General features: G+C 38.3%; 1 protein-coding gene across 16 annotated transcripts in view; it reads left to right on the top strand.

Moving 5' to 3' along the window:
* The window catches only part of CREM (cAMP responsive element modulator), a 37,887-nt gene that overhangs the window by 1,833 nt on the left and 8,693 nt on the right, over positions 1–27,361 (top strand). For 3 of the 16 annotated variants that reach the window (XM_075492448.1, XM_075492447.1, XM_075492456.1), the window contains exons 2-7: positions 3,384–3,496; positions 4,117–4,297; positions 12,023–12,169; positions 17,208–17,299; positions 17,442–17,587; positions 24,212–24,400. In XM_075492448.1, the coding sequence (XP_075348563.1) occupies positions 3,456–3,496; positions 4,117–4,297; positions 12,023–12,169; positions 17,208–17,299; positions 17,442–17,587; positions 24,212–24,400 (796 nt within the window). In that variant the 5' untranslated portion in view covers positions 3,384–3,455. Of the gene's footprint in view, positions 1–3,383; positions 3,497–4,116; positions 4,298–5,822; positions 6,262–12,022; positions 12,170–17,207; positions 17,300–17,441; positions 17,588–24,211; positions 24,401–27,361 lie in introns of those variants that run through there. The other 13 variants (XM_075492450.1, XM_075492449.1, XM_075492460.1 and 10 more) reach the window with 11 other exon arrangements.

Here is a 27,361-nt window from a genome sequence, read left to right as displayed (position 1 = left end):
GGAGTGAAAGGATTTTCTGTGCTCTTTGTTACACAAGAACACATCTTGGTAGAGATGCTATTCTTAACCTTTTATTTATGGACAAAAATATAAAAGATTCACACTTTTAGCTGTAAATGACTTCCAGTTTTCTAGGTCACCTGGGCAGTGTTTTCCTTTAGCTGATGCTGTCTGTCAGTATTGTCCCGTCAGGGATGCTGCTGTTATCAGCTGAAGAAGCTTTTAATGTACACTACATACATGTTCTTACCCAGTGTCTACCTGCTACTGACCTACTGGATGTTAGTCTCAGTGACTATAGTGAACCAGTCCTAATATATATTGAAATATTGCTAGCTAGTTAACAGTTAAACTTCCTGCCAGATCCTGAAGATTTCTTTGCTATTATGTAGGAAGAAGCAGATTCCTGCCTATATTATGGAAAGCCATTTTCCGCCCCTTTTTTATAGGAGGGGAGAGGTATAACTTGTTTATTAATTTAAAAATCTAGACTAATATTTTAAATTACTGTTTAATAATGGTAAGCAACCAATGTGGAAAATGTAAGAAATGAATGTATTAATACTGAATATAGGGCTAAAGCTTGTATATATTTAATCATACAATGAAGAAAAAATTACATAATTTTAAACGGGATCTAGGACCATATACTTTTAAAACTGTTTGCTTGGTTTTCCTTTAAAATAGGAGGAAGGTAATGTAATGTAAACTTCAAAGTGTGATGTGTACTACTACTGATGTGCTTCTATAAAGCATTTTAAGTGCTTGGCAAAAGATTTTTCTTTTTTCTTACTTTGAAACTTAAAAGCAATAAATATGTTAACATTTCCTTGCAGTGTAGGCTGATTGAGTGTGATACATGTGGAAATTGTTTATGTTGGTAGTTTCTGGATTGGATTAATAACTGTTTCTTACGACAGTCCATATTACTGATGTTTTAGAAAAAAACATAGTTATGATCTTGCTCTGTATTTTTCTGTATATTTATTAAAAACACTTTGGTGCATTCATGGTAAAACTATATGAGATAATACAGGGAATACAAAACCTGTACAACTCGGGTTATAGAAATCTGAGGGTTTCTGAGAGTGCACTAAAGACAGTGATAACCTGGACTGTGAAATTCAGGAGTTTCTTAGCATGCATGGTCTTGAGCTGTGCACAGGCCCACATGAAGTGACATGGCCCTGTGTGGCTGTACCACTTCTAACCTTGTGGACTCAAATGACTGCAGCTGACCTTCACCTGCAAGTTTAGTAATCCTCTATGGTTATGTCTAACGAAGATTCATAATCTTGTAACATGTCTGAATTACAATACTAATGTGCTACGTTTTGTCCTTAGTCATCTTTCTCATTGATGTTTTGTGCCAAGATAACTAGTGTGTCTTTTAAAATTACTTATGTCCTTTGTTATTTTTGTTTTGGTTTTATAGGCTATAGTTAGGTCTTTATATTCAGAGGGCATTTTTACTCAAGTCTCTGTTTACAAACATACTAGAATTACCAGGTTGTCAAAAACAAGTGGATTTTAGCTTATCTAGAAAGGGTGTTTTGCCGTGTTCTAGGGCAAGAGTTGCATTTTATGGCAGTCAAAAAAAAAAAAAAGCTAATTAAAAGCAGTATACAAATTTTCAGATTTTACTCCACTTTACTAAAGATTTAAAATAGGTAATCATTCGTGTTGTCAGAATATACACAATTATAGATGGAAAATCTATTTAAATTCTTGAGTTTTTCATGTATGTTGTAAGTCTTAATTATATTTGTCATTTCACTGGCATGTATAATACTTGCTGTTGTTTTTCTAATTTAACATAGTCTAAAAAATACAGTCCTTTCTCTATACTGTATTTTGTAAAATGCAAGGAATAACTTTTAATTAGATTTTCTGCTGAGCTGATGCTCTTTTCATAGGTATTTGCTAACTCAGTTACTGGAGCACAGAAGATGAAAAGGCTTTGGCAGAAAAATCCTGATAATCAAAGTAGTAAAAATAAATTATTTTTTTGTAGTGTTCTGCAGTCAGTGAGGAATTAAGCTAAAATTTAGAAACTAAAGCCTATTTTTCACAACATGAAGAATGGCTTTTTCCAGGTAAAATTTCTGTGGAATGCATTCGGTGGGAATAAAAATACTTGGTTTTTTTTCCAGCACTAGGTTATCTGTGACCGATGGCTTTGGATAAGAAAATACTTCAAGGCCTGTATAAAGTGAATTAATTCTGACTATATTCCCATCTTTAGGAAGAGATTGCAATGAATATGTTGCCAATACCTACGCATTATTTAATCTTCCTTGGTGTGTGAGCTGTTCTGAAGCTATAGAGGCATTCTTACATGAACCAGATAGAGCTTCCATGTTTGAGACACTATGGATGGTCCTAGTTTACTAAGGAGGAACATTTTTTTTTCTACTTTTTTTTAATTGTTGTTATATTGAATGCATATATAGAACAGGAATAAGTTAATAGATAAACATCTTGTTTGCAAAATTATGGTGGAAAGCCTGGTGAAAACATTCTCCCCAGAGTTGTTCGACTTTGGTGAATTTCAGTAGATCTTTAATTAGATTGTATCTAGAGAAAAAGGTAATTAGTGGTAACTAACAAGACAGGAGCATAGAAAGATTTTAGGTGTAAAATGTCTCCTTATGAATCTAATCTGAATTGATACTGGCATAGCGTATGTAACTTCTGTTGGCAGAAATACTAATGTTAACCCATTAAATCTTGAATTGTTTAGAGCTTGGCTACCACTAGCCGTAGTACTGTTAAGTCTGATCAGTAGAATATCTTTAGAGGAATACAAGCTAGAAATATGCTTCTCTGCATCATTTCCTTTTCATATTTTCATGCTTTTATTCTAAGCAAAAAGAGTGATTTTTAAAAAAAAAATATTCTCCTCGAAGATTGTGGAATATTCTGTAAAATAGTGCCGTAAAAGGAGTTGGGTTTACACTTAATTTGATTTAATGTAGTTAACTTTTAACATGTGGGACTAAATGTAGGAGCCTCCGAGTCAGGCGCATAGCAGACTTCCTTCCCTGTCTCTTCCATCTCTCAGTGTAAGACCTGAGAAGAAACTGCCGTAACTGTCAGCCAGTTGAAACAGTTGAACTTTGAGTTCAGATAGGCTTGCCATCCCCTAGTTACAGTAACTGAATCCGAGGAAGTGAGATTTGCTGCCTCTTAAATCCCACAACTATATCACGTCTTCCTTTTGTGGCCTCAATTCCTTGTGTAAGTAAGGTGTAGGTGGGAGGACGCCCACAGGGCTTCCTGCCTGCCTCTGCCTGACCCTATCCTGTCTCTGTTCTGTTTGTAAACTGACCTGTTGCCATGGCAATGTTTGTGACATCACCTGTTCAATGTTGCACCTTCAGTGCAGGGTTTGGTAGGAGAGAAAGGGGGCCGAAGAGAACCAAGCTCTTGTTTCAAAACACACACCTTCCATTATGACTAAGTGTGCCAAGAGATATGGAAAAGCAACTGTCAGGTAATTGCATTTTTATATAGCAGAAATATTTGGAAGCTTTTTCTATGGAGTTTAAACTCAGTTTAAGTTGAGCATCAGGGAGTTGCTTATTCTTCTGTGAAACTTACCCTACTTTTAAACCTGCAAAACGAGAAGAATCATTGTGGGTCCTGAGCCGCGAGTAGTTTACAGACAATCCAAGCGTAGATCCCAGCCGGGGGTTGGTATCTCAGAAGGTTCGAGAGGGCTGTAGGAGCACATGGCTGCTGGTCAACCTGAGCCTTGTCCAGTGGGAGACGTGAGGGACGAGAGACCTGCTGCGGGCGGAGCTGGTGGGCCGCTCCAGCACCCTGTGCTCCCAGCCCCGCTGTCGACACTGCACGGGACCCGGGGACCCTGTGCTCGTCTTCTCATGCACTCTTGTGCATGAGAACCATTTGCAGAACTGCCCCTCCTTGCAGCTTTCCAAAGTACTTGTTTTAGAGCTCCTGGCCATATGAATGAATATTTTAATATGGGGTAGCGGGAAGAAAGGACTTCAGTTAATCTGATAGTTTTGAGAGAAATCTATTTATTTTCTGTTAGTTGTTAGTTGTCTGCTCCAAATATAAAATAGCCTGGAATTGCTGTTTTCTCCCTAGGTGCCTGATATACCTCCCTGTACTGCACTATTTAGATGTGTATGTACTTACTTTTAGACAGATGACCATGGAAATGGTTGAATCGCAACAGGATGACAATGCAGTGGATTCTGTGCCAGAGAGAGATGCTGGTCACCTTCAGAATCAGCCAGGCCGAAGTCAGATTTCCCCAGTATCTGAGGTAAGTTAAAATGTGGAAAGGTGAGAAGAATCAATAAAGTGATATTCAGAACTTCTATGATTTTTAAATTGTCAATTTGTATGGAGTTCTCATGTTCTGTAAGTCTTGCTATTCAATAGGAAAAATATAGCAAAGGTATACTGAAAACTATGCCTGCTGTACGTAACAAAGGGCTAGTATAACATCAGGTCTGTTAAAAGGTAACACTTTCAGGAAACTGGGCTCTTCAGAATGAACAGTAGGCACTTTTTGTTTGGGGTTTTTTCCACTTTTCCGAGATGATTATGTTTGTTATGGAGATGGGAATAGGGTCTTAAAGAGTTGAGGTGGCTGCAAGATCAAACATAGCTAAAACGTGTGTATCTTTAAGATGTGTTGTATAACAAAAATGAGAAATGAATAAAAATAACCATGGTTCTTTCCTTGTTCCAGTTTTTGTACAGAACGTGTTTCATCTTCTTGCAAGTACCTTTTTAATGTATCATTTTGTTTCATCCCTGTGCATCCAATCACAGTGTCTGGAGTTCTAAAAATATACTTTATGTGTTCTGCATGGTAGTCGTACTGGGATTATTCTTTGGTAGTTAATGGATAAAAGATAACATAATCATAATTCTCAAGTATTAAAAATATGCACTGAAACATTTAGTGCTTGGGAGAAATAGTGTTCTTGCCAGTACTAAGATTTATAGCTCCAGGAAGCTGTATAGACCACTTAGAAGGATCTTCAAAAACCCTTTGTGAAACAAAGGAACTGATTTTAAAAAACATCTTACAGAATTTCTTCATCATCAGAAGTTAGAAGTTACTCGGTAAGATACCTGTCTGATCTAAGGGAGGGACGCTCGGTTATTTGATGCCATGTTAGATACTTGATTTACATTATAGGTGTATTTTCAAGACTCAGTGTAGCTGCTTTTTGTCAGGTCTTCAGACACAAAGTAAACTGCAAAATATTTATGAATGCTTATTTTTTGTTTTTGTTACTTGTGGCATTTGTTGTGGTTTTGATACCTGCAGCATTGGGAATACTGTTTGGGTTTTTTTTCTTTAAGAATGGAGCACGAAACCAGGAATTTTATTTGGTTTGCTCTGTTGATGTCATCCCCTCATTTCTTTCTTTGATAGTTCAGTTCAAATTTTGTGTTTTAACTTCACAGGATGATTTACGTGTAAAATCTATTGGCTTGTGCAGTAGCTTCTGAAGAAAATACCTGTGAATTCTGTCACTTGGAATTTTTAATGTTAATCTAGAGACAAAGCTGTCACTGATGCTGTAGGGGGGCTTCTGCCAGGTCCCCAGGGAAAACACTTTTTATGTTTGACTGCATTTAATGCTTGAGTACTGTGTGTGAAGGTTCAGCCATACTGAGCATGGGCCTCAGGTCTTTCAGTTAAAACAAATAACTCTGAAGTACTGATGGATCTCTGCCAATTAGCACTAAAATGAAACACATGCACTTCAGTTTGAAGGCTCAGGGTAATAGCCTGGTGTTTACGTCTGGGAGTCCCTTTTTTTGATCAGACGGCCTAGAAGAGCCAGCCTGGACCTGTCAGAGTGGCTCGGCGCCCACAGCTGGAGTCGATGTCCCTCTCCTGGGCCATCTGGAAAAGTGGGGTTGATGCAGTTGTGCCACTCTCTGAAAAACAGTGAAGCTGAGAGGCCTGCAGTGGGCAGGCCTGTCGCCTCGGCTGCCTGGCAGTGCCGCGGACCTCCTGGCTGGCTGCTCCCCTCACTGCCGCTCCTCGGGGCCTGCAGGCCGTGCCACCGCCTCCCTGCCTGGGGCAGCTGGGAGCCTGCACCCATCCCTTTGGCGCCTTGAGGCTGAACTGCCACAGCATTTCTTTTGGTAAAACGGGCCCTGACAGAAAGCTTATTGCTGAAAGGCCTTGTTGTGACATTTCTTTGGCTTAAGATGAGGAGGACTTTCTTACCTTATGTTCCTACCTGGCAGGCTCTGAAGGTGAGATGCTTTGTCATGGTGGGGGTTAGAGGCAGACGTTGACAGGTTAACCCCTGCCCGAGGCAGGGACCTCGTGTGGGACATCTCCCGTCTGCTTTTGCTGGTGTGAGATGCGAAACTCTGGGTGTTTCTGAGGAGTTCGTGTCTGTGCTGCTGGTCTGGCGTCTGTGTATTTTGACTGCTACAGAAGGGCACAGATAGATCCTTCTCCCTCTTTGGCCTCCTGAGGAGTGCAGTTAAGAGAAGACAACCAGTTAAAGTGACTGAAATGTACCTTGCGCCAACTTCCAATCTCTCACACCAATCTTCTTGCAAATGTGCAGAAATATGAGAAAAGAATGACTTGGTTCTTACCGAGAGTTGAAACGTGTGGTCACTGAAACTGAGGGCTCCTTTTCAGACATCTCTGTAGGTTTTTTGTTTGTTTTTTTTAGATAAATATTTGTTCAACCTTGGTTTTGTTCAGTCAGAAGGAAAGCATTTTAATACACTATCTTTTAAGACTCAGTTTGTAGTTTTCTGTGTATTATCAAAGAATTGCAGAATGGTTGAGGTTGTCAGGGACCTCTTGAGATCATCTTGTCCAACCCCCCTGCGCAAGCAGGGTCAGCCAGAGCAGGTTGCCCAAGACCATGTCCACTTGGGTTATGAATATCTCCAAGGATGGAGTCTCTGGGCACCTGTGCCAGTACTTGACTGCCCTCACAGTAAAAAACTGGGGTTTTTTTGTGTTCAGATGGAATTTCATGTTTTTTTTAATTTGTTCATTTTTTCTTTAATTATGACTTTGGCCAATGAACGACTACCAAAATGCTGAGGGATACAACTGCATAGGAGTTGGGTTTTTTGTGGGTTTGTTTTTCTCTCCTCTGGAGTTCAGGCTTTTTAAAGAAATACCTGCTATTTAGTTTTAAGAACGCGCACAAGGTATTCAATAAGATGCTAATCTCCAGAGGGCAGACTCTACGTTGTTTTGTGCTGAAGCATTCTTAATGTCTCCCCTTCCTCCCAACAGGGAAGACATTAAGAATGTCTGTGCTGGAGCACTATGGTGTGATGGGATAACCTGCAATGCTAAGGAGGACCTATTATACGTTATTAGTAGAGAAAAGATAGTGTTTTGTTTTGTTTTGTTTTCCCTAGTTTGTGTAATAGATATTGGCTATATACTCCTGCAATTTTTTGGTGATAAAAGTAACTTTTATTTTTCTGCAAAAGCAAAAAATAGTAAATTAGAAACTAGCAAAAATTAGGTGCATCTTTCATCCATTGAGGCAAAATTGACAATTTCTATCTTTAAAGTGTAATTTTTAAAAATAAAATTAATGTGGAATAAGATAGCATTTATAGTTGAATTTCTTGCATCCCTTACTTTCAGCCAGTTAATGAATTGGCATGGTATTGTTTTGGTCATCCAGCCACCAGAAGAATTAGGTAAGAAAATATTAATTTGTAAAAATTTTGGTGCTTTAGAAGCTGTTGGAAGTGTACAGAGCACCTGTACAGAAGCTTGACACCTTCTCTTCAGGGAAGAACAAAGATGCAAGGTGGAAAATTTCTCAGCCTGCTTTGACATGGGCTCCATGGGTTCTGTCTCACCTGCACAGATCTTGCATTAATACATATAGGGCTGTTCTTTAAAGGAAGTTAATTTGGATTGAAATATTCTGATTATGTTGATGATAGTAAAACTTGTGTCTTCGAACAGTTACATCTGCATTGGTATTCAAAGAGAAATTAGATGTTCCTTTTGCAGGATTTCTAGAGGCCATATTGCATTCTGTGTTGCCCTGTGCTCAGCTACATTAAATATAACTATAAAAATGTAAGAGCAATGTACTTAGACCTTTTTCAGGTTTGGAAAAAATACTTTCAGTTGTGTTTTTTTTCTTTAATCCTACATCCTTGATGGGTTCTTCTTTGAATCACTTTTTGTAAACTTTGTCATGTTCTGTTTATCAGTAGAGCTGTCTGCTCTCTTGGTCTGAGATACCATCTGTTGACCTCTCGGTGCTGGTCCTGCACTAGACATGGATCAGGATTTACAATGTGAGAACTGCTGTCAGAGAGAGCAGAGGGAGTTTTCCAGAGCCTGGAGTGCATAGCCATTGCAAGCTGGGACTGCTCAGGTTTAGCACTTAAGGGGTATTCTCCTTGTGGGCTCTCAGCATCAAACTTTGTGTTAAATCTTGATCCCAACAGATTGAGCCCTGTAGAAGTTTGCCAGGCTGTTGTAAATATGGCTCTAAAACCAGCCTGCCAAATGCAAGTCCAGGACATTTAGCAAAGTTGATGTTACAGCATTATAAACCTGCAGCCTTGTTACCATTTTGTGTTTCTTCAAGGGTATGCTGTCACCAAATGGCTGAAATCAGCCTAACCTTGTTTTCCTTAAAACTATGTGCTTCTTTTTTGGCATTAGCTTTGGAATTGACCAAAACTTCCCTGTCTTCAGCTTTTCCTCATAGAGGCTATTCCGTGCCTGGGTGTGGTGAGTCCTTTGTTCTTTTATTAGGTGAATCCAGGATGGGTTTGCCTTGTCTTTTCTAGAAGTACTTTTCACTTTACTTCTGGAGTCCTTGTAGTGTTTAGATTCTACAGCAGGGACAGAAATCAGATGGAGCTGTGTACTGCGTACTTCGTATCAGCAGTGTTTAAGGTATGAGGGGTTGAATGCGAATGTAATCTCTGTAGTACTCTGTAAGGAAAAGTTACCTGACCTTGGGTGATGAGAGTGCGTACATCCACAGTATAACTGTTCAGACAGACAATGCATCTTGAAGTCAGATAACTGATGAGTAACCTCTTTCTCTGAAAGAATGTGTGCCTCAGTGTGAAGGAAGTTCATGATCTTTTTTTGCTGGCTACTTTTTTTTCCCGTCTTGGAAGAAGGAGCACTTATATTTCCAAACATACGAAGTATGGGACCATACTGCTATGACGGAATGCACCGTTGATATTTGTTGAAGCTATTAGACTTGACTGTTGCATACCTAAGAGGATAGAACCCAAAAGGACATAACAACATCTGAAGTCTCTTTGTCGTTGCAGGGACATAACCCTTACACTGTTTAACCAGGTGCTTTATGTGTTAAGCTTCCCCTCACCATGTTCCTCTATGCATTGTTTTCAGTCATTGTGCCAGACAACCCTTGAAGTAATGATGTTAAAGGTAGCATTGCTCATTACTGATGTCAGAAAGTAATTTTTTTGCCAGGTCTTGTTTCAGTCAGCATTTATGCATGATAGGTTCAAAAGGTTCTAGTATTTCAGTTAACACAGGAATATTCAATTTGAAAACAATGCAAAGGGAAATGTGAATCTAAATTGTTTTAATAATTTCTAATATTTATAAGAGAGATGCAAAATATGAAGTTGGAAAGATTTTTTTTCAGTCTTAGTTATAGAAAACAAACCTAATACAAAAGAATCACAGATGTTTTAAAGTTCGTAGGCTATGCATTTTGTAACCTTCAGATATTTGTGGAAACTTGGCAAACAGTGTTCAAATCAAATTGAGCTGTTTAAAATAGTTATAAATAAACAAACAAATCACTTTTGGTTTGATCCAGTTTTAAAATACTACTGTGTCCTCTTCCCTCAACCCTATCCCCTCACTTAATCTCTTATTTGAATTAATGGGAACAAAACAATTTCTTGTGTGATATTGTAAACTTTAGTCTAAAAGAGTATTAGCTGAGTGTGGTTTTCTTTTTCTCTTGTGTGGTTATACTGAATAAGGAGCTCTTAAGTGAATGTAGTGTTTCTTAATCTTGAGTACTGGATTACTTCCTGATTATATGTGCCTGACCCATTGTGTACTAAAAAGAAACTCATAAACTGTTCCCCTTGTACAGTTTTGTGTGCGTTGTACCCAGAAAGTTCTTTCTGATACGCAGAGTATTGTATCAGATTGCAGCTCTCACAAAGATAGCAGTAAATCAAAAGGTTGGGTGAAATTGCCTTTGTAATGCTTTGAAAAGTTAGTATGCTTTGTAAACATTTAGACTGCTCCAGGCTCTTTCCTTGAAGCTTGGGTTGAGGATGATGTCAGCTTTGACACAAGATAGATCATGGTCTTCAGATCTTGGAGGCTTTCTAGATCTCAATCTCAGATATCTATTTCTGATAAATTTCTCATAATAATATTTGTTTTATAGATTGGGAAAAAGGTTTGTATGTCCTATTTACATGTTGCCATTTAATGCCATTGAAGGAATGATTGTTTCCATTTCGGGGTTAGAAATGCCCTCAATTGTTCTATTTCCTGAAAAGCAGTTCAGTTTCCTATAACAATTGAACAATTACATATGTGAACGTTTACAAGATCCTGTCTCTGTTTCCTAGAAACATTGTTTCTTCAAGATAATTTGAACCAACATCTGATCTTTTTTATAGTAGTGCATCTTAATAGTAGTTAAAATTTTTCTCTTGCTTCAAGAAGGGAATGTTTCCCAGACAAGCAATGGCTTAAGTATCAGGAATGAAAGCTTCTTTAATATCTGGAATTAAAAAACCCCTTCAGTGTGAACAGAGAAAAATACAAAACTGTTTTAACTTTTTTTTTTTATATTCAGCATTCATCATGTTTTTCTTCTCACTGTCGTCTCTTTTTGCCTTTACTGCTCATACCAGATACCTTTTGGGTCTAAGAACAAAGCTAGGAAAGGAATAATACCAGAATTTTAGATATGAGTCTGGATTTATTCTTGTACATGCAGAATATAGAAATAAGGTTTTTCAATGCAGTTTACTTTGGAAAACACAGTATCTCTTTATTGTGTGATTTATGTTTTGCATTCTCTTCTGAGTTTAGAGATTTTTTTGTCACACAGAAGTTGAGATCAATCATAGAGTTTTCCCTTTGTCTCAGTATTTGTTTCTGTTAATAGACTTAACAGTAATAGCATAAATATTGAACTATTTCTTAGCCCATAGGTGTTTAACTGTTTCTTAACCCATTCATCCTCAGTACTGATGGTTGAGAGCCAAGGGCTGGGGAAAGCTGTGTGTGCTCTAAAATGTCGTCAGAAAAAGGGATCAGACACTTTCTTCGGCTGTGCAAGGCTTAAAGAAGATTCAGCTCTTCTTTATTTCTGTTGTTGTATCGAAGCACTGATACACTTCAACTCTTGTTTTTCTTGATATATAAACATATAAATAAAGATAATTTATTAAACTAAATCAATTCAGAAATCCATGTATTGCTTTATTTAACAGAGGGTTTTTTGCTATCTGAAAAGTTCTCGTGTCTCTTGAGACATTTATCTGAAAAGCATGACTTCTTGCCTAACAAACAAAGCAAAACCACAGCAATCCTGGATTTTTTTTTTACTTTTTTTTTTTTCGTGACTAAGAACATTCTGCCGTGTATGTTGTTGCAGCAACATACCACCTCAGTGAATATTGATATTTTTTGTTACGTTTTTTGAGGTTCTTCATGCTAGTGACAGGAGGTTTAGTGTGTGATCGCTTAGGGTTGTTTTTAATTGAAAAGAAAACATGAAGTCTCTGGAGAAGAAAAAAAAGAAGAAAGATTTGCAGTTTGTTAGGGGACAGCTTTAAGCTTTCCACACCATTTGGGAAGACACGCACCCAACTTTTACTAGTAAAACTAGTTTATTTCTGTGTGTGATAATTACACACGTCTAAGCTATTTTAGGTATGGCATTAAAAGCAGTTTGTTTTAGTGTCACTTCTAAACGCATTTGCTGAAGTCTTAAGGCATGTTACTTAAACATGATGATTGTAATTTTTGCAGGTTTCTGTAGCTGCATCAAGTGCTGGAAGAGGATCTCCAGCTGTAAATCTAGTGCAGTTGCCTTCTGGTCAAACTGTTCATGTCCAGGGTGTCATTCAAGCCACACAGCCCTCAGTCATTCAGTCACCACACATGCAAGCTGTTCAGGTTAGCTCTTTTATTGTTACATTTTCATGAATATTTGGTGCCTCATAACTCTTCCCCCCAGCCTCATCTTCACTTTCTCTTCATTCCTACCAGTGCTGCAAGACATACTCACATGGGGGAAATGGCAGGGGGAAGGTGGCAAACTGCCAACCAGTAGCAGCCCTACAAGCATTGTGTAGCGATTCCTTAATGCTTCCTGTTTATCTTTTAAGAAATTGTGTCTTGGAACTCTGAACTTACGCAACAGCAAATTTGTGTAATAATGTGGCCTTACTTCAGTGTATCTTGCAGTTTTCTATTTTGTTAAATTCTATGAACATCATCATGTTTTTAATGAGACTATGATCTCATAAATTTGCAAGTATCTTACACTGTATTTTTGGAGAACATCTGGATGTAATGGAAGTAAACATATTATAGTCAAATGATTCCTTGTTGCTTTTAGCAGGCCCTGTTAGAGCATCTGGTATTGCTTTTTGTGGGTGTGGATATGTAAAGACCAAAAATAAGGGCAGCCTCAAAACAAACATTTATTTGGCAAATATTCACATGTTTAAAGTTGCTGATGTTAGAAAACAGGGACCGGTGCAAAATGCTTAAAGAGTTTTCAGAGCTTTTAAGTAGTGAAAAAGACTAGAGAGAATGAACTTGCAGTGTTTTGAAAATGTCTTGGCCTCCTGTTGGTTTTTCTTGTAGCTAGGAATGCCTTTGCTCTAGTTTTCTTAAAATCTGATTGTTAAATGTCAACTGAATTGCTTTTTGCAAATAAAACTGCTGTCTCTGGTAAGAGAGGCTATACACCTGTTATGTGTGAACTGTTTTACCTGCAGTCATTGCAACATCTTAAGGAAGAGACATGCGTTATCAGTCTTCTTGAGAAGCCGCCTTTAATGTTTGAGAATTCTTAGTAGCTTTCAAGTCTAATAAATAAAAAGGCATATGTAAATATGATTTATCTTAGAGATTAGAGAAACAGAATAAAACCTTGGGCAGATACTGAGTATTTTATTTGTAAGCAGTATACATAGACAATGGGACCTGGTAAGGTTTAGAAATTCTAGATCACTATTGAAACAGGCACAGTAGGTGGCAAGAGACTTTGGTTTGGTCAAACTTGAAGTCAAATTGGAGTGTTCAAAATAAATACCTTTTTTTTATGGAATTCTTTCTAACTGTCATTTACCAGAGTGAATTATCAGTGTAATATGCTTATCAGATAAGCATATTACAGTCATTCCCAGTTTCTGTCACTGCTTTTCTTCAAGTCAATATAGTCAGGACATACATACAAAAATAGAGGACTTGCTCCAAAGCTCAGGAGGAGGAATTTCTCTGGAATCTCTTGCCAGCTGCTGCTGTGTCGTCTTAGGGGAGTGGAAGTCGACCATTTGTTGTATTGAGTGAACTCTGGCTGTCTTCCCTTTCCTAAAGGAGTAGAGACAGGAAAGCTGTGTCTTGATTAATACTGACTAGTTAGTTCCAGGGTTTTGCTTTTGTTTCATTTGAGCATGCTAAGTGCAAATAAGGTTACTGCACAAGAAGGGCTTGAAGATACTGTAAAAGGCTCTGTTACAGAGGTTGTTCAGCCCTTCTGTGATCCTCTTAAGTACTTTATCCTGCCACCTGGCATTTCCTCCAGATCATTTGGCTTTAACTTGATATCCTATCTCTGCTGGACAGTGGGGAACTTGGGAAATGATACCAGTTTAATTAAAAAAAAAAAAAAGTGTGTTGAAGGTTGATGTTAAAGCTTATATGACCTCTCCCTCAAACACCTGCACCTTTAAAATGGAAAGTGTTCAAAATTTTTTCTTGTTACGCTGTTGCCTTTGGGATTAAAAAAATGCTTATTTAGATCATGTGCCTTATTGTTTTGTTAATGTTGTTTTACTTGTAGGAAGGTTTGAAGTTCAGATTGTTATTTTACTTTTCTACGTGCTCTCCCCTGTAATGTATTAGGTATTGGCAGACTAACATGAGCTCGAAGTTAAATTTGTTCAAATGCAAAGTGGTGCAGTGAAGTTGAAGTCTGAATGATGTCCAGGAAAAAATGACAATGGTTTCCATTGGTTAACATTGTGAATGTGGTTGCTTGCTATTAGAACAAACTGAAGCATTACATTTATAGAATCATAGAATCGTTTAGGTTGGAAAAGACCTTTAAGATCATCAGGTCCAACCGTTAACCTAGCACTGCCAAGTCCACCACTAAACCATGTCCCTAAGTGCTACATCTATACATCTTTTGAATACCTCCAGGGATGGTGACTCCACCACTTCCCTGGGCAGCCTGTTCCAATGCTTGACAACCCTTTCGGTGAAGAAATTTTCCTAATATCCAATCTAAATCTCCCCTGGTGCAACTTGAGGCCATTTCCTCTTGTCCTATGGCTAGTTACTTGGGAGAAGAGACCGACCCCCACCTCTCTACAGCTTCCTTTCAGGTAGTTGTAGAGAGCAATAAGGTCTTTGTCTTGATGAAGATTAGAACTTCTGAAGCTTCTTGCAGAAAATGTCCTCTTCCACATCAAAATGCTTAAATTGTCTTGTGATTTCCTTACCTTCTTCGCAAGGTACAACTGTTCCTGACTTCTTTGGCCATCTTCACAAGCTAGGGGTGGCTATTGGTAACCCTTAGTGGAATAGGAAGATTTAAAGGCGCTAAGGTCTTGTTTTCCTGCTGTTTGTCCTGGGACAAATAGATTTTTTATTTTATTCCCCCTGCCCCGCAGAATGAGAGTTCTGTTTTGAGATAGGATGCCCAGGCTCTCGTCTGAGTAATACTGTCTTAGTTTTGAAGGCTTATGCCAGAGGCTTGAAGGTCAATCCACAAGCAGATTGCTGTAGGGCACTGGAGAGAAATGCCTTTCAGAAGATCTCTTTGCTGGTCAGCATTGGTCCATCCTTGTCACAGATGGAGTGAGTATGCAGTTCACTCACAAGAGAGAAGTAAAAATATAGTTATTGATAGAGAATAGGGAGTTAACGAAGTTCAATGGCGACAGTGGTTTAACAAGATTTGATGGCAAGGTACACTTGATTATTTACTGCATAGAGGACAGGGTCAGACAAAACTGTCAGGGAGACCCTCCCGTTGAGTCATCAGGTTTGGAAAAAGATCCCCTTGCTTTCTAAACTCCTTCTCAGAGAGGAGTCTAGGTGCGGCTAGATCCAGTCCTAGTCCCAGACTTGGTCAACGGTTTATATCTAAAGGATTATATGTGTGCATAATCAATCCTTTGTATCACTTAGCTAAGATTTCAAAGTTTAGCATGCTATTAGTCACTTACTGAGGATCTGTTGTGGCAAGGAATCTGTCAACCTCGAGGAGTAACCTTGAGAGGCGTCCCTGCTCGAGGGGAGATCCTGGCATGTAGCCTGCTGCTGTGCAGGAGAGCTCAAAGGGCTCTTGGGCTGCTCAGTATTTATGGGGGATAAGATGATTGACCCATAGTCATATTTGCATGCCGACCACAGGTTTTAGTTTCTTTGGTGGGTGCATTGCACAATAGCCCTATTGTGTTGTTATCTGTCTCCTGAATCCACTTTGAGCCGATGGTGACCAGATGCATCCATTAGGATCACCACTGGTGATTATCACCTAAGCAGGGTTGCAGGAGATAAAGGTTGGGGCACCGTCACAATCCTGCAAAAGGATGAATACAAAACTTCTTGAAGCTCTTGTATCTCTGCTAGTCAGCTCTGAAGTCTGGTGTGAAGCTATACATGTGTAGACATGCAGAAGTACCTCTCGTTATTTCTAGGTGGTTTTTATTTTTTTGTTAGGCAGGTGTAGAGTTTTAATGACATTTCCTATGTATTACCCAGCAACATGAGGTGACATTACATATTTTTACACAGAACTGGAATGTAATAAAATTAGCAAGTGAAGAGACACTTCCATTCTGCAGTAACCTGTAGTCTTTCAAGGTGTAGTTTTATAGGTTTGAGTTGGGGTGACCCAGGCCTATAAATTTCTAGAACCTTCCAGCCAGTCATTTTCTGTTGAAGTCAAGCAGGTTTTGTTTCTAGCACCAAGCACTCTGGCCTGGCAGCCGCATTAGTTCTGGAGCTCTTCCTTGGCTTCCCTGAGCTGCAGGGAAGCCTCCACTGTACCCAGGTCCAACACTTGAGCCTTCTAGTCACTTAACTCATGTTTGTTCAGTGTTAGCTTAACACAGTGCTTAGTCTGAAACTGCAGGCTGGTCTGTCTTTATGTGAAAAGGTCATTTTCCATACTACCTTTACTGCACTGTTTCAGTTTGGCAATCTTGCACACCAATAGTTCTGGGTAGTTAAATGAATCAAGAAAATAGCATGTTTTCCTTGTTCAATAATCACTTTCAGTTCTGTGTAATAAGATAGTTGCTGGTAAAGAGTGTGATTCAGCTCCCGGCCTTCATGTCATCTTGGGTAATTTTAAGAGAAAAAGAACCTGTGAATATACAACTAATAAAGGTCTGAGAAAATGAGATATTGTGGACTTGTCAGGGGTTTCTAAAACAGTATTGCTAAGCAATGTATTTGTATTTATGAATATGTGTTGGTAAGTGTAATTTAAATAAACTTATTTGTGTATATTTAAATAAACTTATTTTTTAAATAGCTTTGGTGTGGTTGTGAAGAGGCTTTTGTATTGTATACTGTTATTTAAGGTGCATTAGTTCAGTATTATGTATTTTAAATGTTCAATTTCACTTTAAAAGCTAATTAAATTGTATAATATTTTTTATATTTAAAGAAATCTTCTGTCTTCAGTACTTTTTCTAGGTGTCATTCACAAAAAAGTAACCTGGATTATTTTGATTTTTTTTTTCTTTTTCAAATGGAAGATGTCATCTAAGTGGCTATATGTTGCTAACCTCATAGTCTGTGGTTTGCTTTGGAAAAAGAAGTCCAAGATCACATGATTAGTGATAAATAAGGGCACAAACTTCCTGTATGCAAACATGGAAGGAATTTTTAAAAATAATCTTTTACTCTGTTGCTATGTTCTTTTTTTATGAAGTTATGAATTTCAGCAACTTTGCTATTACAGGTAGCATCGATTGCAGATGAATCTGCAGAATCAGAAGCGATAATTGATTCTCAAAAACGTAGGGAAATACTTTCAAGGCGGCCTTCATACCGGTAAGGAACTTCTATTTTGGTTTTGCTGGTTTTTAAAGGCAGCTTATATATTACAGCAAAACTGTCTGATAAAAGCCAGTGACTTAGTTTTCTCATGGTTATGGAATTTCAAATATATAAAATCATTTGTATTCTTTTTTAGAAAAATTTTGAATGAACTCTCATCAGATGCTCCTGCAGTACCGAAGATTGAAGAAGAAGAGAAGTCAGAAGATGAAGGAGCACCTTCTGGAATTTCTGCAATGGCCATGCCAACCAGCCTGTATCATACTAACACAGGGCAATACAGTATGTTTACAAAGATACTATGTGATGTTGCGGAACATGTATAGGAACAACTTTGTTTCTAAGAGTTCCATAATGAAGTAGAGATGTTGGATTTTGGTGAAGAAGAATGAGAGCTTCTCTATTTCTAAATAATTTCAATTTTTACATTTAATTTTTCCTAACATGGGCATTATAGACTTTTAGTCTGTTTCTTATCATGTTTGTTGGTTGCTAGATTTAGTCCTTCTAGCACTCCTATGCATTAAAAATGTGGAGGTAAGGCTCAGGTGAAATGAAAAATGTTAACACTTTTATGTGAATGTTCAGTGTTATAAATTATTGCAGTTTCAAATTACTGTGATTTGCTATGTATTAGTGCTATTCATTACATGAAATGACAATTAGTGAGTAGACTTTTTTAAAGTGTAAGGTTGGAGTATGAAATTATTTCTTAACTTTGAATTTTCTTTCTTAAAAGAACTATGTGTCTGCTTCTCCAGTTGTCAAGTATGAACACTTTAGCTGCAGGGTTAACCCAAATTGTGGTCTCCGACATTTGATACTTCATCCAAACACAAGTTAAAAGTTAGATTTACAGTTCTGTTCTATAGATTTTTTTTTTTCTTTTCTATTCCTGCATTTATGTTAAAACTGTTGCATAACTTGCTCCCCATAGCTTCTTTAGGCTTAATCATATATCATGTAAGGGATAACTTTCTAATAACTCTTTTTTCAATTATGTATTGGATAAAGCTTCACTCCTACAGTTATTTTTTTTTAATGTGTTTTCATGTGTAGCCACACTGAAATGCAGGCATTTTTCCTTTGATATAATGACAGGAAAATTGCAAAAGAAATGTTGTGGGGGTTTTTTCCTGAAACAAGAGAACAGAGGAAGTCTATTAAAGCATTGCAATGGCACATAAAAGAGGGTAGAATGGCGCTCTAGTTGTATTCTAGCCACCCTTAGAATTCTTCAGTTATTTTTAATTTATGCAACTAAAGTAATTATCAACTCTGAGAAAGTAGGCTTTCCTATAATATTATCTACCCCTTCAGCACAGAAAGTAATTTTGCTTGGGCTCCTAAGCTGCTTTTCTTACGCTTTCTGTAAGGTGTAGACATAAATAAATGTCTGCTTTGTGATGTCCAGCATCTGAAGTGCTGTTTTCTGTGGACTTGTGGTCATGCTAAATGACAGTTATCCAGTACAGAATCTGGCAGATATCCTTGACCAAGTTAAATTATTTTCTTCAATTTTTGAATTATATTTTTGGTTTGGCTTAGGTTTAGTTTTAAAAAAATACATTTGCAGTTTCAAGGCTTAAAAAGAAGTGCTATAATGTCTGTACTATGTTCTAGTGAGCCTCCAAACATTTAGGATTTATAAGAAATGAGGAGTTTAGGTTTCTTAATTGTATATTCCTCTAGGAAACCAGAGTTGTACTTTTACTCGCGATGTCTTGCAGGAGGTGATTCTTAGTTCTTAATTGAGGATGTTTTAATTTGAACATAGCTATAAATCATAGTGACAGGGGAGTGTATAAAAGAATAATGAAATTCACAGTTTTTCCTTTCTTGTTCAATCAAACGTTTACTTCTGAAAAATCAAACAACAGAGAGCATCACCAACAATGTGCTTGAATTAAAAGTCCACAAAAATTTAATTAAATCTTAATTTGAACTTGGCTTTTGCATGAGCCAAGCATAGAAGATTCCTGTTTTATGCTGCTTTTTCTTTGAATAAATTATATTCATAGCCTAAAACATGTGCTGTATGTTTAAAGTGATTTAATTTGTTAAATAGGTTCTTAGCCTTAATGAGGCATTGCTTCAGGATGCACTGTCAGCCTTCACAGGCTCTCCTGATTCTGGCTTAAAAACTTGGTTTTGTAGAGCTTTGTCTTCCTGGAAATGTTTTTTCTTACCCAATTTATTAGTTCATTAATTTGATTTTTTTTTTTAAGTTAAACTTTGTAAGTTAAAATATCACACATCTTTTGTTGCAGTGAAGTCTGTGTGTTCTCTCTAATTCTGGTTAGCAAAAATTACATCAAAATCTTTCTTTGGATGCTGGTCATTACCCTTAAAGTTATTGCTTGCCAGAAAAGGTAGATTTCAAGTTGAATCCAAGTGGTAGCAGGAATGGTCATCTTCTTGTAGTAGAGAGGGTCTTATTTTGGAATTTACCAAAGAGAACTTGACTGTTTACTTCTAGTCCTTACACGTAGAAGGCACAGATCTGCAGCGTTTCTGAGCAGCCATCCTGTTGGCTGCCTGTGATCCTCAGGAACTGCTGTCAACTAAAACCAGGAACACTGTGTGGGAATGCAGCATCTCCTATGTTGATTCCAGTCTGGATATGAGGCAGGTCGTCACTACGTGTATCTATTTTACCTTTACATCTCCTGTCAATAGCTCTTTACTTCCACTTATTCTTGTATCTGAGTAGTCTTCTGTTCTTGGCCAGCATTGGTTGCGTGGGTTCTCTTGTGCAGGCATCCAGCAGGTTATGCATAAAGCTTGTATGGTGCAATGAAGAACTGGTCTTGCAGTGTCACTACAGCCATCTATATTGTGCTCTGGTTTAAAACAGGTATCATGTTGCTACATTTGCTGATTCCTTATTTTCTCTACTGTGCTCTCTATTCCTGCATAGGAAGGGCAGTTTAGTTGAACAGACAGTTTTGACTGTATGTTGATGTCTGAATGTCTGGGATGACTATTTTTGGAAGAACTTGATAAGTAAATTTTTCTGAAAAACAAATGTATTTTTTCTATTAGCAGCAGTGATGGCTGTTCTTTGCTTTCTTTTTACCAGCCAAAATGGTATGTTGCCATGGTTTCCAAATATCTTTTTCCTCACAGCTTCTTGGCTGTAGTTTCTGGAAACAGACAGGCTGACAGGCATGACGAGCCAGATAAAATGTGTGTTCCCAGTTACCTCCATCAACATGTGTGTTATCTTTCTGTAAGGGGAATGCATAGTTTTGCATAAGGTGGTATCCAGTATATGAGCCTTGTAGCCTGATCTGACTACAAACCTTATCTGTTGGCTGTAGTTCTGTCATGTTCGTTATTAAATACTGAAAAAAAAAAATTGGTTTGCCTTACCTGTGGTGGTGGCCTAACGGTGCAAGAGTTGTTTGTTCAGTTGGAGTGCGTCAATCATCTGCTCCCCCCCCCCACCTGCCTGTGCATATCATGATGTTCTGTCTGAAACGATGCAGGGGAAATGAAGATTACTAGTTCTTTTGCCATCTGTTTGGGTTGCTTGCTGTCTTAGGACAGGTTTTTAACAACTGGAGAATTAAGAAATCTTTTGGGAAAGACCAACTTTAGTTGCTTTTCCCAGTTTTGGAAGCAAAGGAAAGATCTGATTTTTCTGGATTAGAGCTGTTGATCATACTCAGAGAATAGTATTAGTAGTTGATCATACTCAGAGAATAGTATTAGTATCATATTCAGTCCTAGCTAGAAGAGAAGATGCTACTTACATCCACGTGCATGATATACAACTCCACAGACTGTCCAGGAAAGTCCTGTACTCCCCATAGAAGGCCCAGTTCCCAGTAGAGCTCCAGCACAACAGAAGTCTGTGCAGTGGTTGAGATCAGGACAGTGAATGGGGTGGGGGCAGTGTGGTGTTCTGGTAACATGGCAGGAATCAATCCTGTAAGGGAAAGAGTTACTGGAGTTAATTCACTCTTGTTTAGAAAGTACTGGACTGTGATCTGAATGAATAATTGCAGGACAGCTGTGCCATAATTGTTTACCCAGTCTCACTGTGGAGCCAAGAACTTTATATGATTATATGCTGATGTTTTACTGCTCAGGAACCCAAACTGACTGGTTTTTGTGTTGTATACTACTGTGATGGTGTAGACATACCATTTTTGGTGCTAACCCTGAGAGAGGCAGAATTCAGCTGTGTATAACTTCTCTGGGAGGTAGAGGCAACAAATCCTGCTGGGAAGCTCGCGGGCTGCCAAGAACCTGCTCTTGTCCTGGATCTCATGAAGAGTAGAGGAGACAATGATTTATTTTTCTTGCTTTTCTCTTCCACCCTGCCCCAAAATGGGGCACTTTCTGCTTTGCAGGCCAGACAGAAACAACAGTTTCCTGTTCGCCCCTCTCCCCAATGCCTTATGGAGCCTGCATGCAGCACCCAGCTAGGTCCTACATTACATGTTCCTCATTCTGAGGGTAGGGCTGGAGGTCCATGCTGAACCCTGTTCCAATATTGCAGATAGGGCTCAGTGCTTCATTCCGCATGAGAGGAATTCCCCATTTTCCCCAAAAAGCAGCTAATTTAGCTGCTGGGATTTGGCTGTTTTGCTGGATAAGTCTACTACACTCTCAAAAAATTACCTGAGCTTCTAATAGATAGTTACTATTGTCTAATTTACTGATAACAGTTTACTAATCAACTGTTAGTATTTCAGTGCTCTTTGAAGTGTTACTATCTGATGTTGCCCTTTCAAGATAACCTACTGTTTTCAAGACAGAACATTTGAAATCAACTATGTCCAAAACTCACATGGGTGTCTAACAAATCATGTACTCAGATAACCAGATCTGAACCTTCAAGAATGTCATCAAATATTGTGAATCTGACAGTGAAATCAGAGGAGCTGGCAGTCCTGAATCTGTACTTAACAGACTTTTGTACCATGTCAGGCCACTTTAAATACAATGACAATGATTGTAGTTTAGATCTCTCTTGGGGGAGAAAGTAGTTTGTTGTTTCTTGGGAACTGGGTTCTCATCTGAAAGTTCCAGTTCCATCTGTGTTAATTAACACAAGAGACATGGATTTGATAGGTGAACCACTCGGTGGATAAGGAATTGGCTGGATGGTCACACTTAGAGAATTGCGGTCAACGGCTTGATGTCCAGGTGGAGACCAGTGACAAGTGGTGTCCCTCAGGGGTCCATATTGGGACCAGTATTATTTAACATCATTGTCAGGGACATGGACAATGAGATTGAGTGCACCCTCAGAAAGTTTGCAGGTGATACCAAGCTGAGTGGTGTGGTTGATACTCTAAGAGAGAAGAGATGCCATCCAGAGGGACCTTGACAGGCTTGAGAGGTGGACCCATGCGAACCTCATGAAGTTCAACAAGGCCAAGTGCAAGGTCCTGCACCTGGGTCAGGGCAATCCCAAACATGGATACAGGCTCGGCAATGACTGGATTGAGAGCAGCCCTGAGGAGAATGACTTCGAGGTACTAGTGGATGAAAAGCTGAATATGAGCCAGCAATGTGCGCTTACAGCCCAGAAAGCCAATTGCATCCTTGGCTGCATCAAAAGAAGTATGACCAGCAGGTTGAGGACGGTGATTCTGCCCCTCTACTCCACCCTCGGGAGACCCCACCTGGAGTACTGCATCCAGCTCTGGGGCCCCCAGCAGGAGAAAGACATGGACCTGTTGGAGCGAGTCGAGAGGAGGGCCACGAAGATGATCAGAGACCTGGAGCACCTCTCCTATGAGGACAGGCTGAGAGAGTTGGGGTTGTTTAGCCTAGAGAAGAGAAGAGAAGGCTCTGGGTAGACCTTATAGCAGCCTTCCAGTACTTAAAGGGGGCCTACAGGAAAGATGGGGAGGGACTCTTCATCAGGGAGTGTAGTGATAGGATGAGGGATAATGGTTTTAAACTGAAAAAGTGTAGATTTAGATTATATATAAGGAAGAAGTTCTTTACTGTGAAGGTGGTGAGGCACTGGAACAGGTTGCCCAGAGAAGTTGTGTATGTCCCATCCCTGGAAGTATTCAAGCCCAGGTTGGATGGGGCTTTGAGCAACCTGGTCTAGGGGAAGATGTCCCTGCCCATGGCAGGGGGGTTGGAATTAGATGATCTTTGAGATCCCTTCCAACCCAAACCATTCTATGATTCTATGATATTTCTGCTCTTAACAAAGACAATGCTAATTTCAAAAGGAATATACAATTAATAACTTCTCTAAGGAATTTGATTTTTGTCTAAATATTTAATTATGGTGAGCAACACAATTTGAATTTTTTAATCGGGATAGTATATTTGTGTTTTTCATATTGTTGATTACATGGTGGGGAAACTTTGTTCTCTTTCTCTTTTTACATAAGTATTGGACTCTTTACAGCTTTGTACAACTTGGAAAAACATAGTTGGGCTAGACTTTCTCTCACACTAAGGAAAGGATTGTGAGCGTCAGAAGACTTGCTCTTCCGTTGTCTAGATGGCTTTGTATTTGTTTTGTGGGAGTCGATAAACATAGCTTTTTATTATTTTTTTAAAGTAACTTTTTTACATTAGTGTTTAAACCAACAATGATTCTCTGTGGCTAGGAGCTACTATTTTTTTCTTTTTTCTTGTATTAAATTTATTTTAGGAGAGTTAATATTTCTGGAAGCGTAGCGATCAAACGTGTGAACACTGCTTTTTATTTGTTATGCACATGGCATGTACTACAAAACAGGCTTTATATTTGTGGAAATCCGTATAAACGTTATTTAAGTTTTTTTGTGCAATTGATCTTTAAGCAAGGAGAGGACCAGGAGTCCTATCAGACAATGTTTATTTTAAAAAGGGAGATATGCTTTTTAACGTGTGTTACATCTCTTTCTATTGCCTAACTTTTCTTTTTCTTTTTATGTTTAGTTACTATAACTCAAGGTGGTACAATCCAGATTTCTAATCCAGCCTCTGATGGTGTCCATGGACTACAGGCATTAACAATGACAAATTCAGGAGCTCCTCAGCCAGGTGCTACCATTGTGCAGTATGCAGGACAATCACCTGATGGCACACAACAGTTTTTTGTTCCTGGAAGCCAAGTTGTTGTTCAAGGTATATTTTATTAGCCTACTGCATTTTAGTTTTTTCATATAAAACAATTTTTCTTAAAAGGCTTTTTATTTTGTGTTGACATTATTGCACTACTAAATAAAATATTTATGCATAACAAGATGAAAGACAGTCTTAGGAGGAGACTCAGTTTCTCTGCTCAGTAAAGCAGCTGCCACTTTTGATTTAAAAAGTTATGAGGAGGAAACAACAGTATAAAATAACTTTCTGCTATGAATTTTCTTGTCCAGACTGAGAGAGATGTTTAATTGCAGTAAAGGTGCTGTTATAGATTGAAATGAGATGCTGAGGGTGCATATCATTTAATGTATGAAACGAATTTGGTTTTTTTCAGCAGTTAATCAATCTTAATAAAACAGAAGTTCTGCAATTCTTTGGATATGTTTAGGGTAGAATTTCCTTGCAACTTACGACTCTTGTAGTTATTAGAAAGGAGATCCTTTACTGAAGCTAGTTCTCTCACAGAAGAACATTTTGTAGGTTCTATAACACGCACACATGTGAATTGGGCTGTGAATAGTGAATGCTGGAACGTTACTGTAGTTTATGCAGGATTTTTTTTCCTTCCACTGTTCCCAGCCTTTTGGAAATGCTGAGGGAGACTGATAACCAAAGGTATCTTGGATTCTTATTGATATCAGGGAAAGTAGGGTTGATATTTGGGTTATGCTGAGGAAAATGTTTGAAAATGGGGAAGAGATTTCTATATGGAGACAGTAAATTAATGGCTGCCATGGAGGATATAGGGAATATTTTTTTTTTTAATTGGTACAGAGAAGTAGGGAGGGAGGGCTGTATGAATGCTTTCTTAAGCCAAAACAGCTATCTGAAATCATGAGAAGAGCTAGGAAGACTTTAAATATGTACTCATGGAGTGGATGAGAGTCAGCGACTAAATGTAGACACAGATATCTGAGATAGTTGGTGAAGTCCAGGTTGAGGGGCCTTTTTTGCCCTAATATGGATGTTTGAAATAAGTTCTGTCTTTAAGTGGCTGTTTCTCTCCCTTTGCTGTAAAGAAAGCCCGGGATGTAAATAAAGCTAATAGCTTGTAGATATCAGAACTTGTTGAGACAGTGCTAAATAAGAATACCAAATTTGAATTCTTCCATTGCCTCTGATTAATTCTTTGGTGAAATACATTGTCTTCCCAAGACTTTTCAGAAGCATTTCAAGGAAGCTCTAAGACTGTAATATGAAAAACCCTTAGCCAAAATGTTAGTTTGCATCATGCAATATTCCCTAAATATTATTATGAATACATTCTTAGCAAAACCTTAAGACCCTGATTTGGCTGTCCCCCAAACAAATTTCCCACTCTGGTAATGCATGTTTTCTGAGTATATCTAATACATTTTCTATACACGTGTGTACACATCCCTTAAATTAGAGGATTTCTCTGTCTCTCCAGGTTGACTGTAGTATTTTGTATGTATCGCTTTGATTCTTCAGAGCTTCGGGGTAGGGTGGGGTGGGCAGAGAGAGTAGCTCCTCAAGTTGTTTCTTGAAACCTCCCCAGTCTGTGAAGAAGCACAGAACTTAGGGATTGTATCTGGCAGCATTTCAGTGCTTGGGAATTTAATTTGACTGGCCTTCCTTTACAGACTCTTCATTACAGTGTTGTCCTCTGATGGGGCTGTCCTGTAACCTCCCTATTCAGTCTCAGTGATGGGCTTGACTACTTGATGGTATAGTCCATTAAGGGTCTTGCCTGTGATGAAAACTTTCAAAATGGATTCAGAGATGGTTACTGAATACCTGCTATATCGTGTTTCTGGAAGCTTCTAGATACTTTTAACTAAATTGATTTGTTCTCTGTCCATGCTCAGAGAAGCTGACTTTCTGGAATTCTCTGTTCCTTTTGCCCAAAGTCCAGTGCTTTAGTGATGCTCATAGCTGTTGACACAGAAGAACAATGCTATGTAACACATACAGGGAAAATACAAAGGGAATAGTAAGTGAGCATGAACTCAGAGAAGATGAGAAGATAAAAGGTTTCAACTTATACACGCTATTGATACTGGAAAACCTTAAAAAAAAAAAATCTTTAATAAAAGAGTATATTAAAAGAGTATGAAAGCACCTGAGGATGTTTACAGTAATACAGATCTCTTTATGATAATAATTGCATATCGTCAACAAACCTGAGTTATTCAGGATGGAGTGAGACAATGGAATTAGTTGGATATACAAGTGTCTAATATGTCCTTACTACAGGTCATCTTGCCGATGCTAGAAAGTCTGTAGGAATATAGCTTATGAACATTTGTCACTTACGTACGCTTTGTAGTTGACCATTCACCTAATATTGCGATAGCACAGATTATAATAGGAAAACAACATTCTGCTTAGTAATCTTTCCACTTATGTATATTTTTGTAACGATTTTGGGTAGACGGCATATAAATTTTATTTGTAGTAATCATAGAAGTAAAAGACGGAAAAAAAATCAAAACAAACCCCAAATATCAGTCCTAGGGCAGAAAAGATCTTTTTCAGAATCTTTCAGATAGCTTATGTATTTATATTTTTTTTCTAAAGGATTTGTTGATGAATCTCATGTAATAATGGGGGCATCACGTAAACCCTGTGCTTGATATTTTCTAATAACCTGTGATGGGGAAAAAGGTTTAGTATAAAAGTGCCAAACGTGTTGATCCAACTGAGTGATACTTCATTCGCTACGTTTACATTCATAGGCAAAATAAGAGGCAGTTCTGATGTCCTGACAGTTTCCTAATACAGGCTAAGGGGTTTTTTTGCTAGCTGAAGCAAAATAATATGTTTAATTATTAGTGAAAATGAGTGTAGGAAAGTTGTATCAAAAATCATTCTGTTGGGATCTATGTGTGTTTTTTGTAATATAGTCAGTGATATGAACAGTGATATTTGAGATCTGTGGCTTGAATTTCTTGCATGCTTCAGTTCTGATCTTCTGTTCAT

Source organism: Mycteria americana, chromosome 2, assembly GCF_035582795.1.
Source record: "Mycteria americana isolate JAX WOST 10 ecotype Jacksonville Zoo and Gardens chromosome 2, USCA_MyAme_1.0, whole genome shotgun sequence".
Lineage (NCBI taxonomy): Eukaryota > Metazoa > Chordata > Aves > Ciconiiformes > Ciconiidae > Mycteria > Mycteria americana.
Note: the sequence above shows the minus strand (reverse complement) of the source record. Positions and strands in the feature narration are given on the sequence as shown.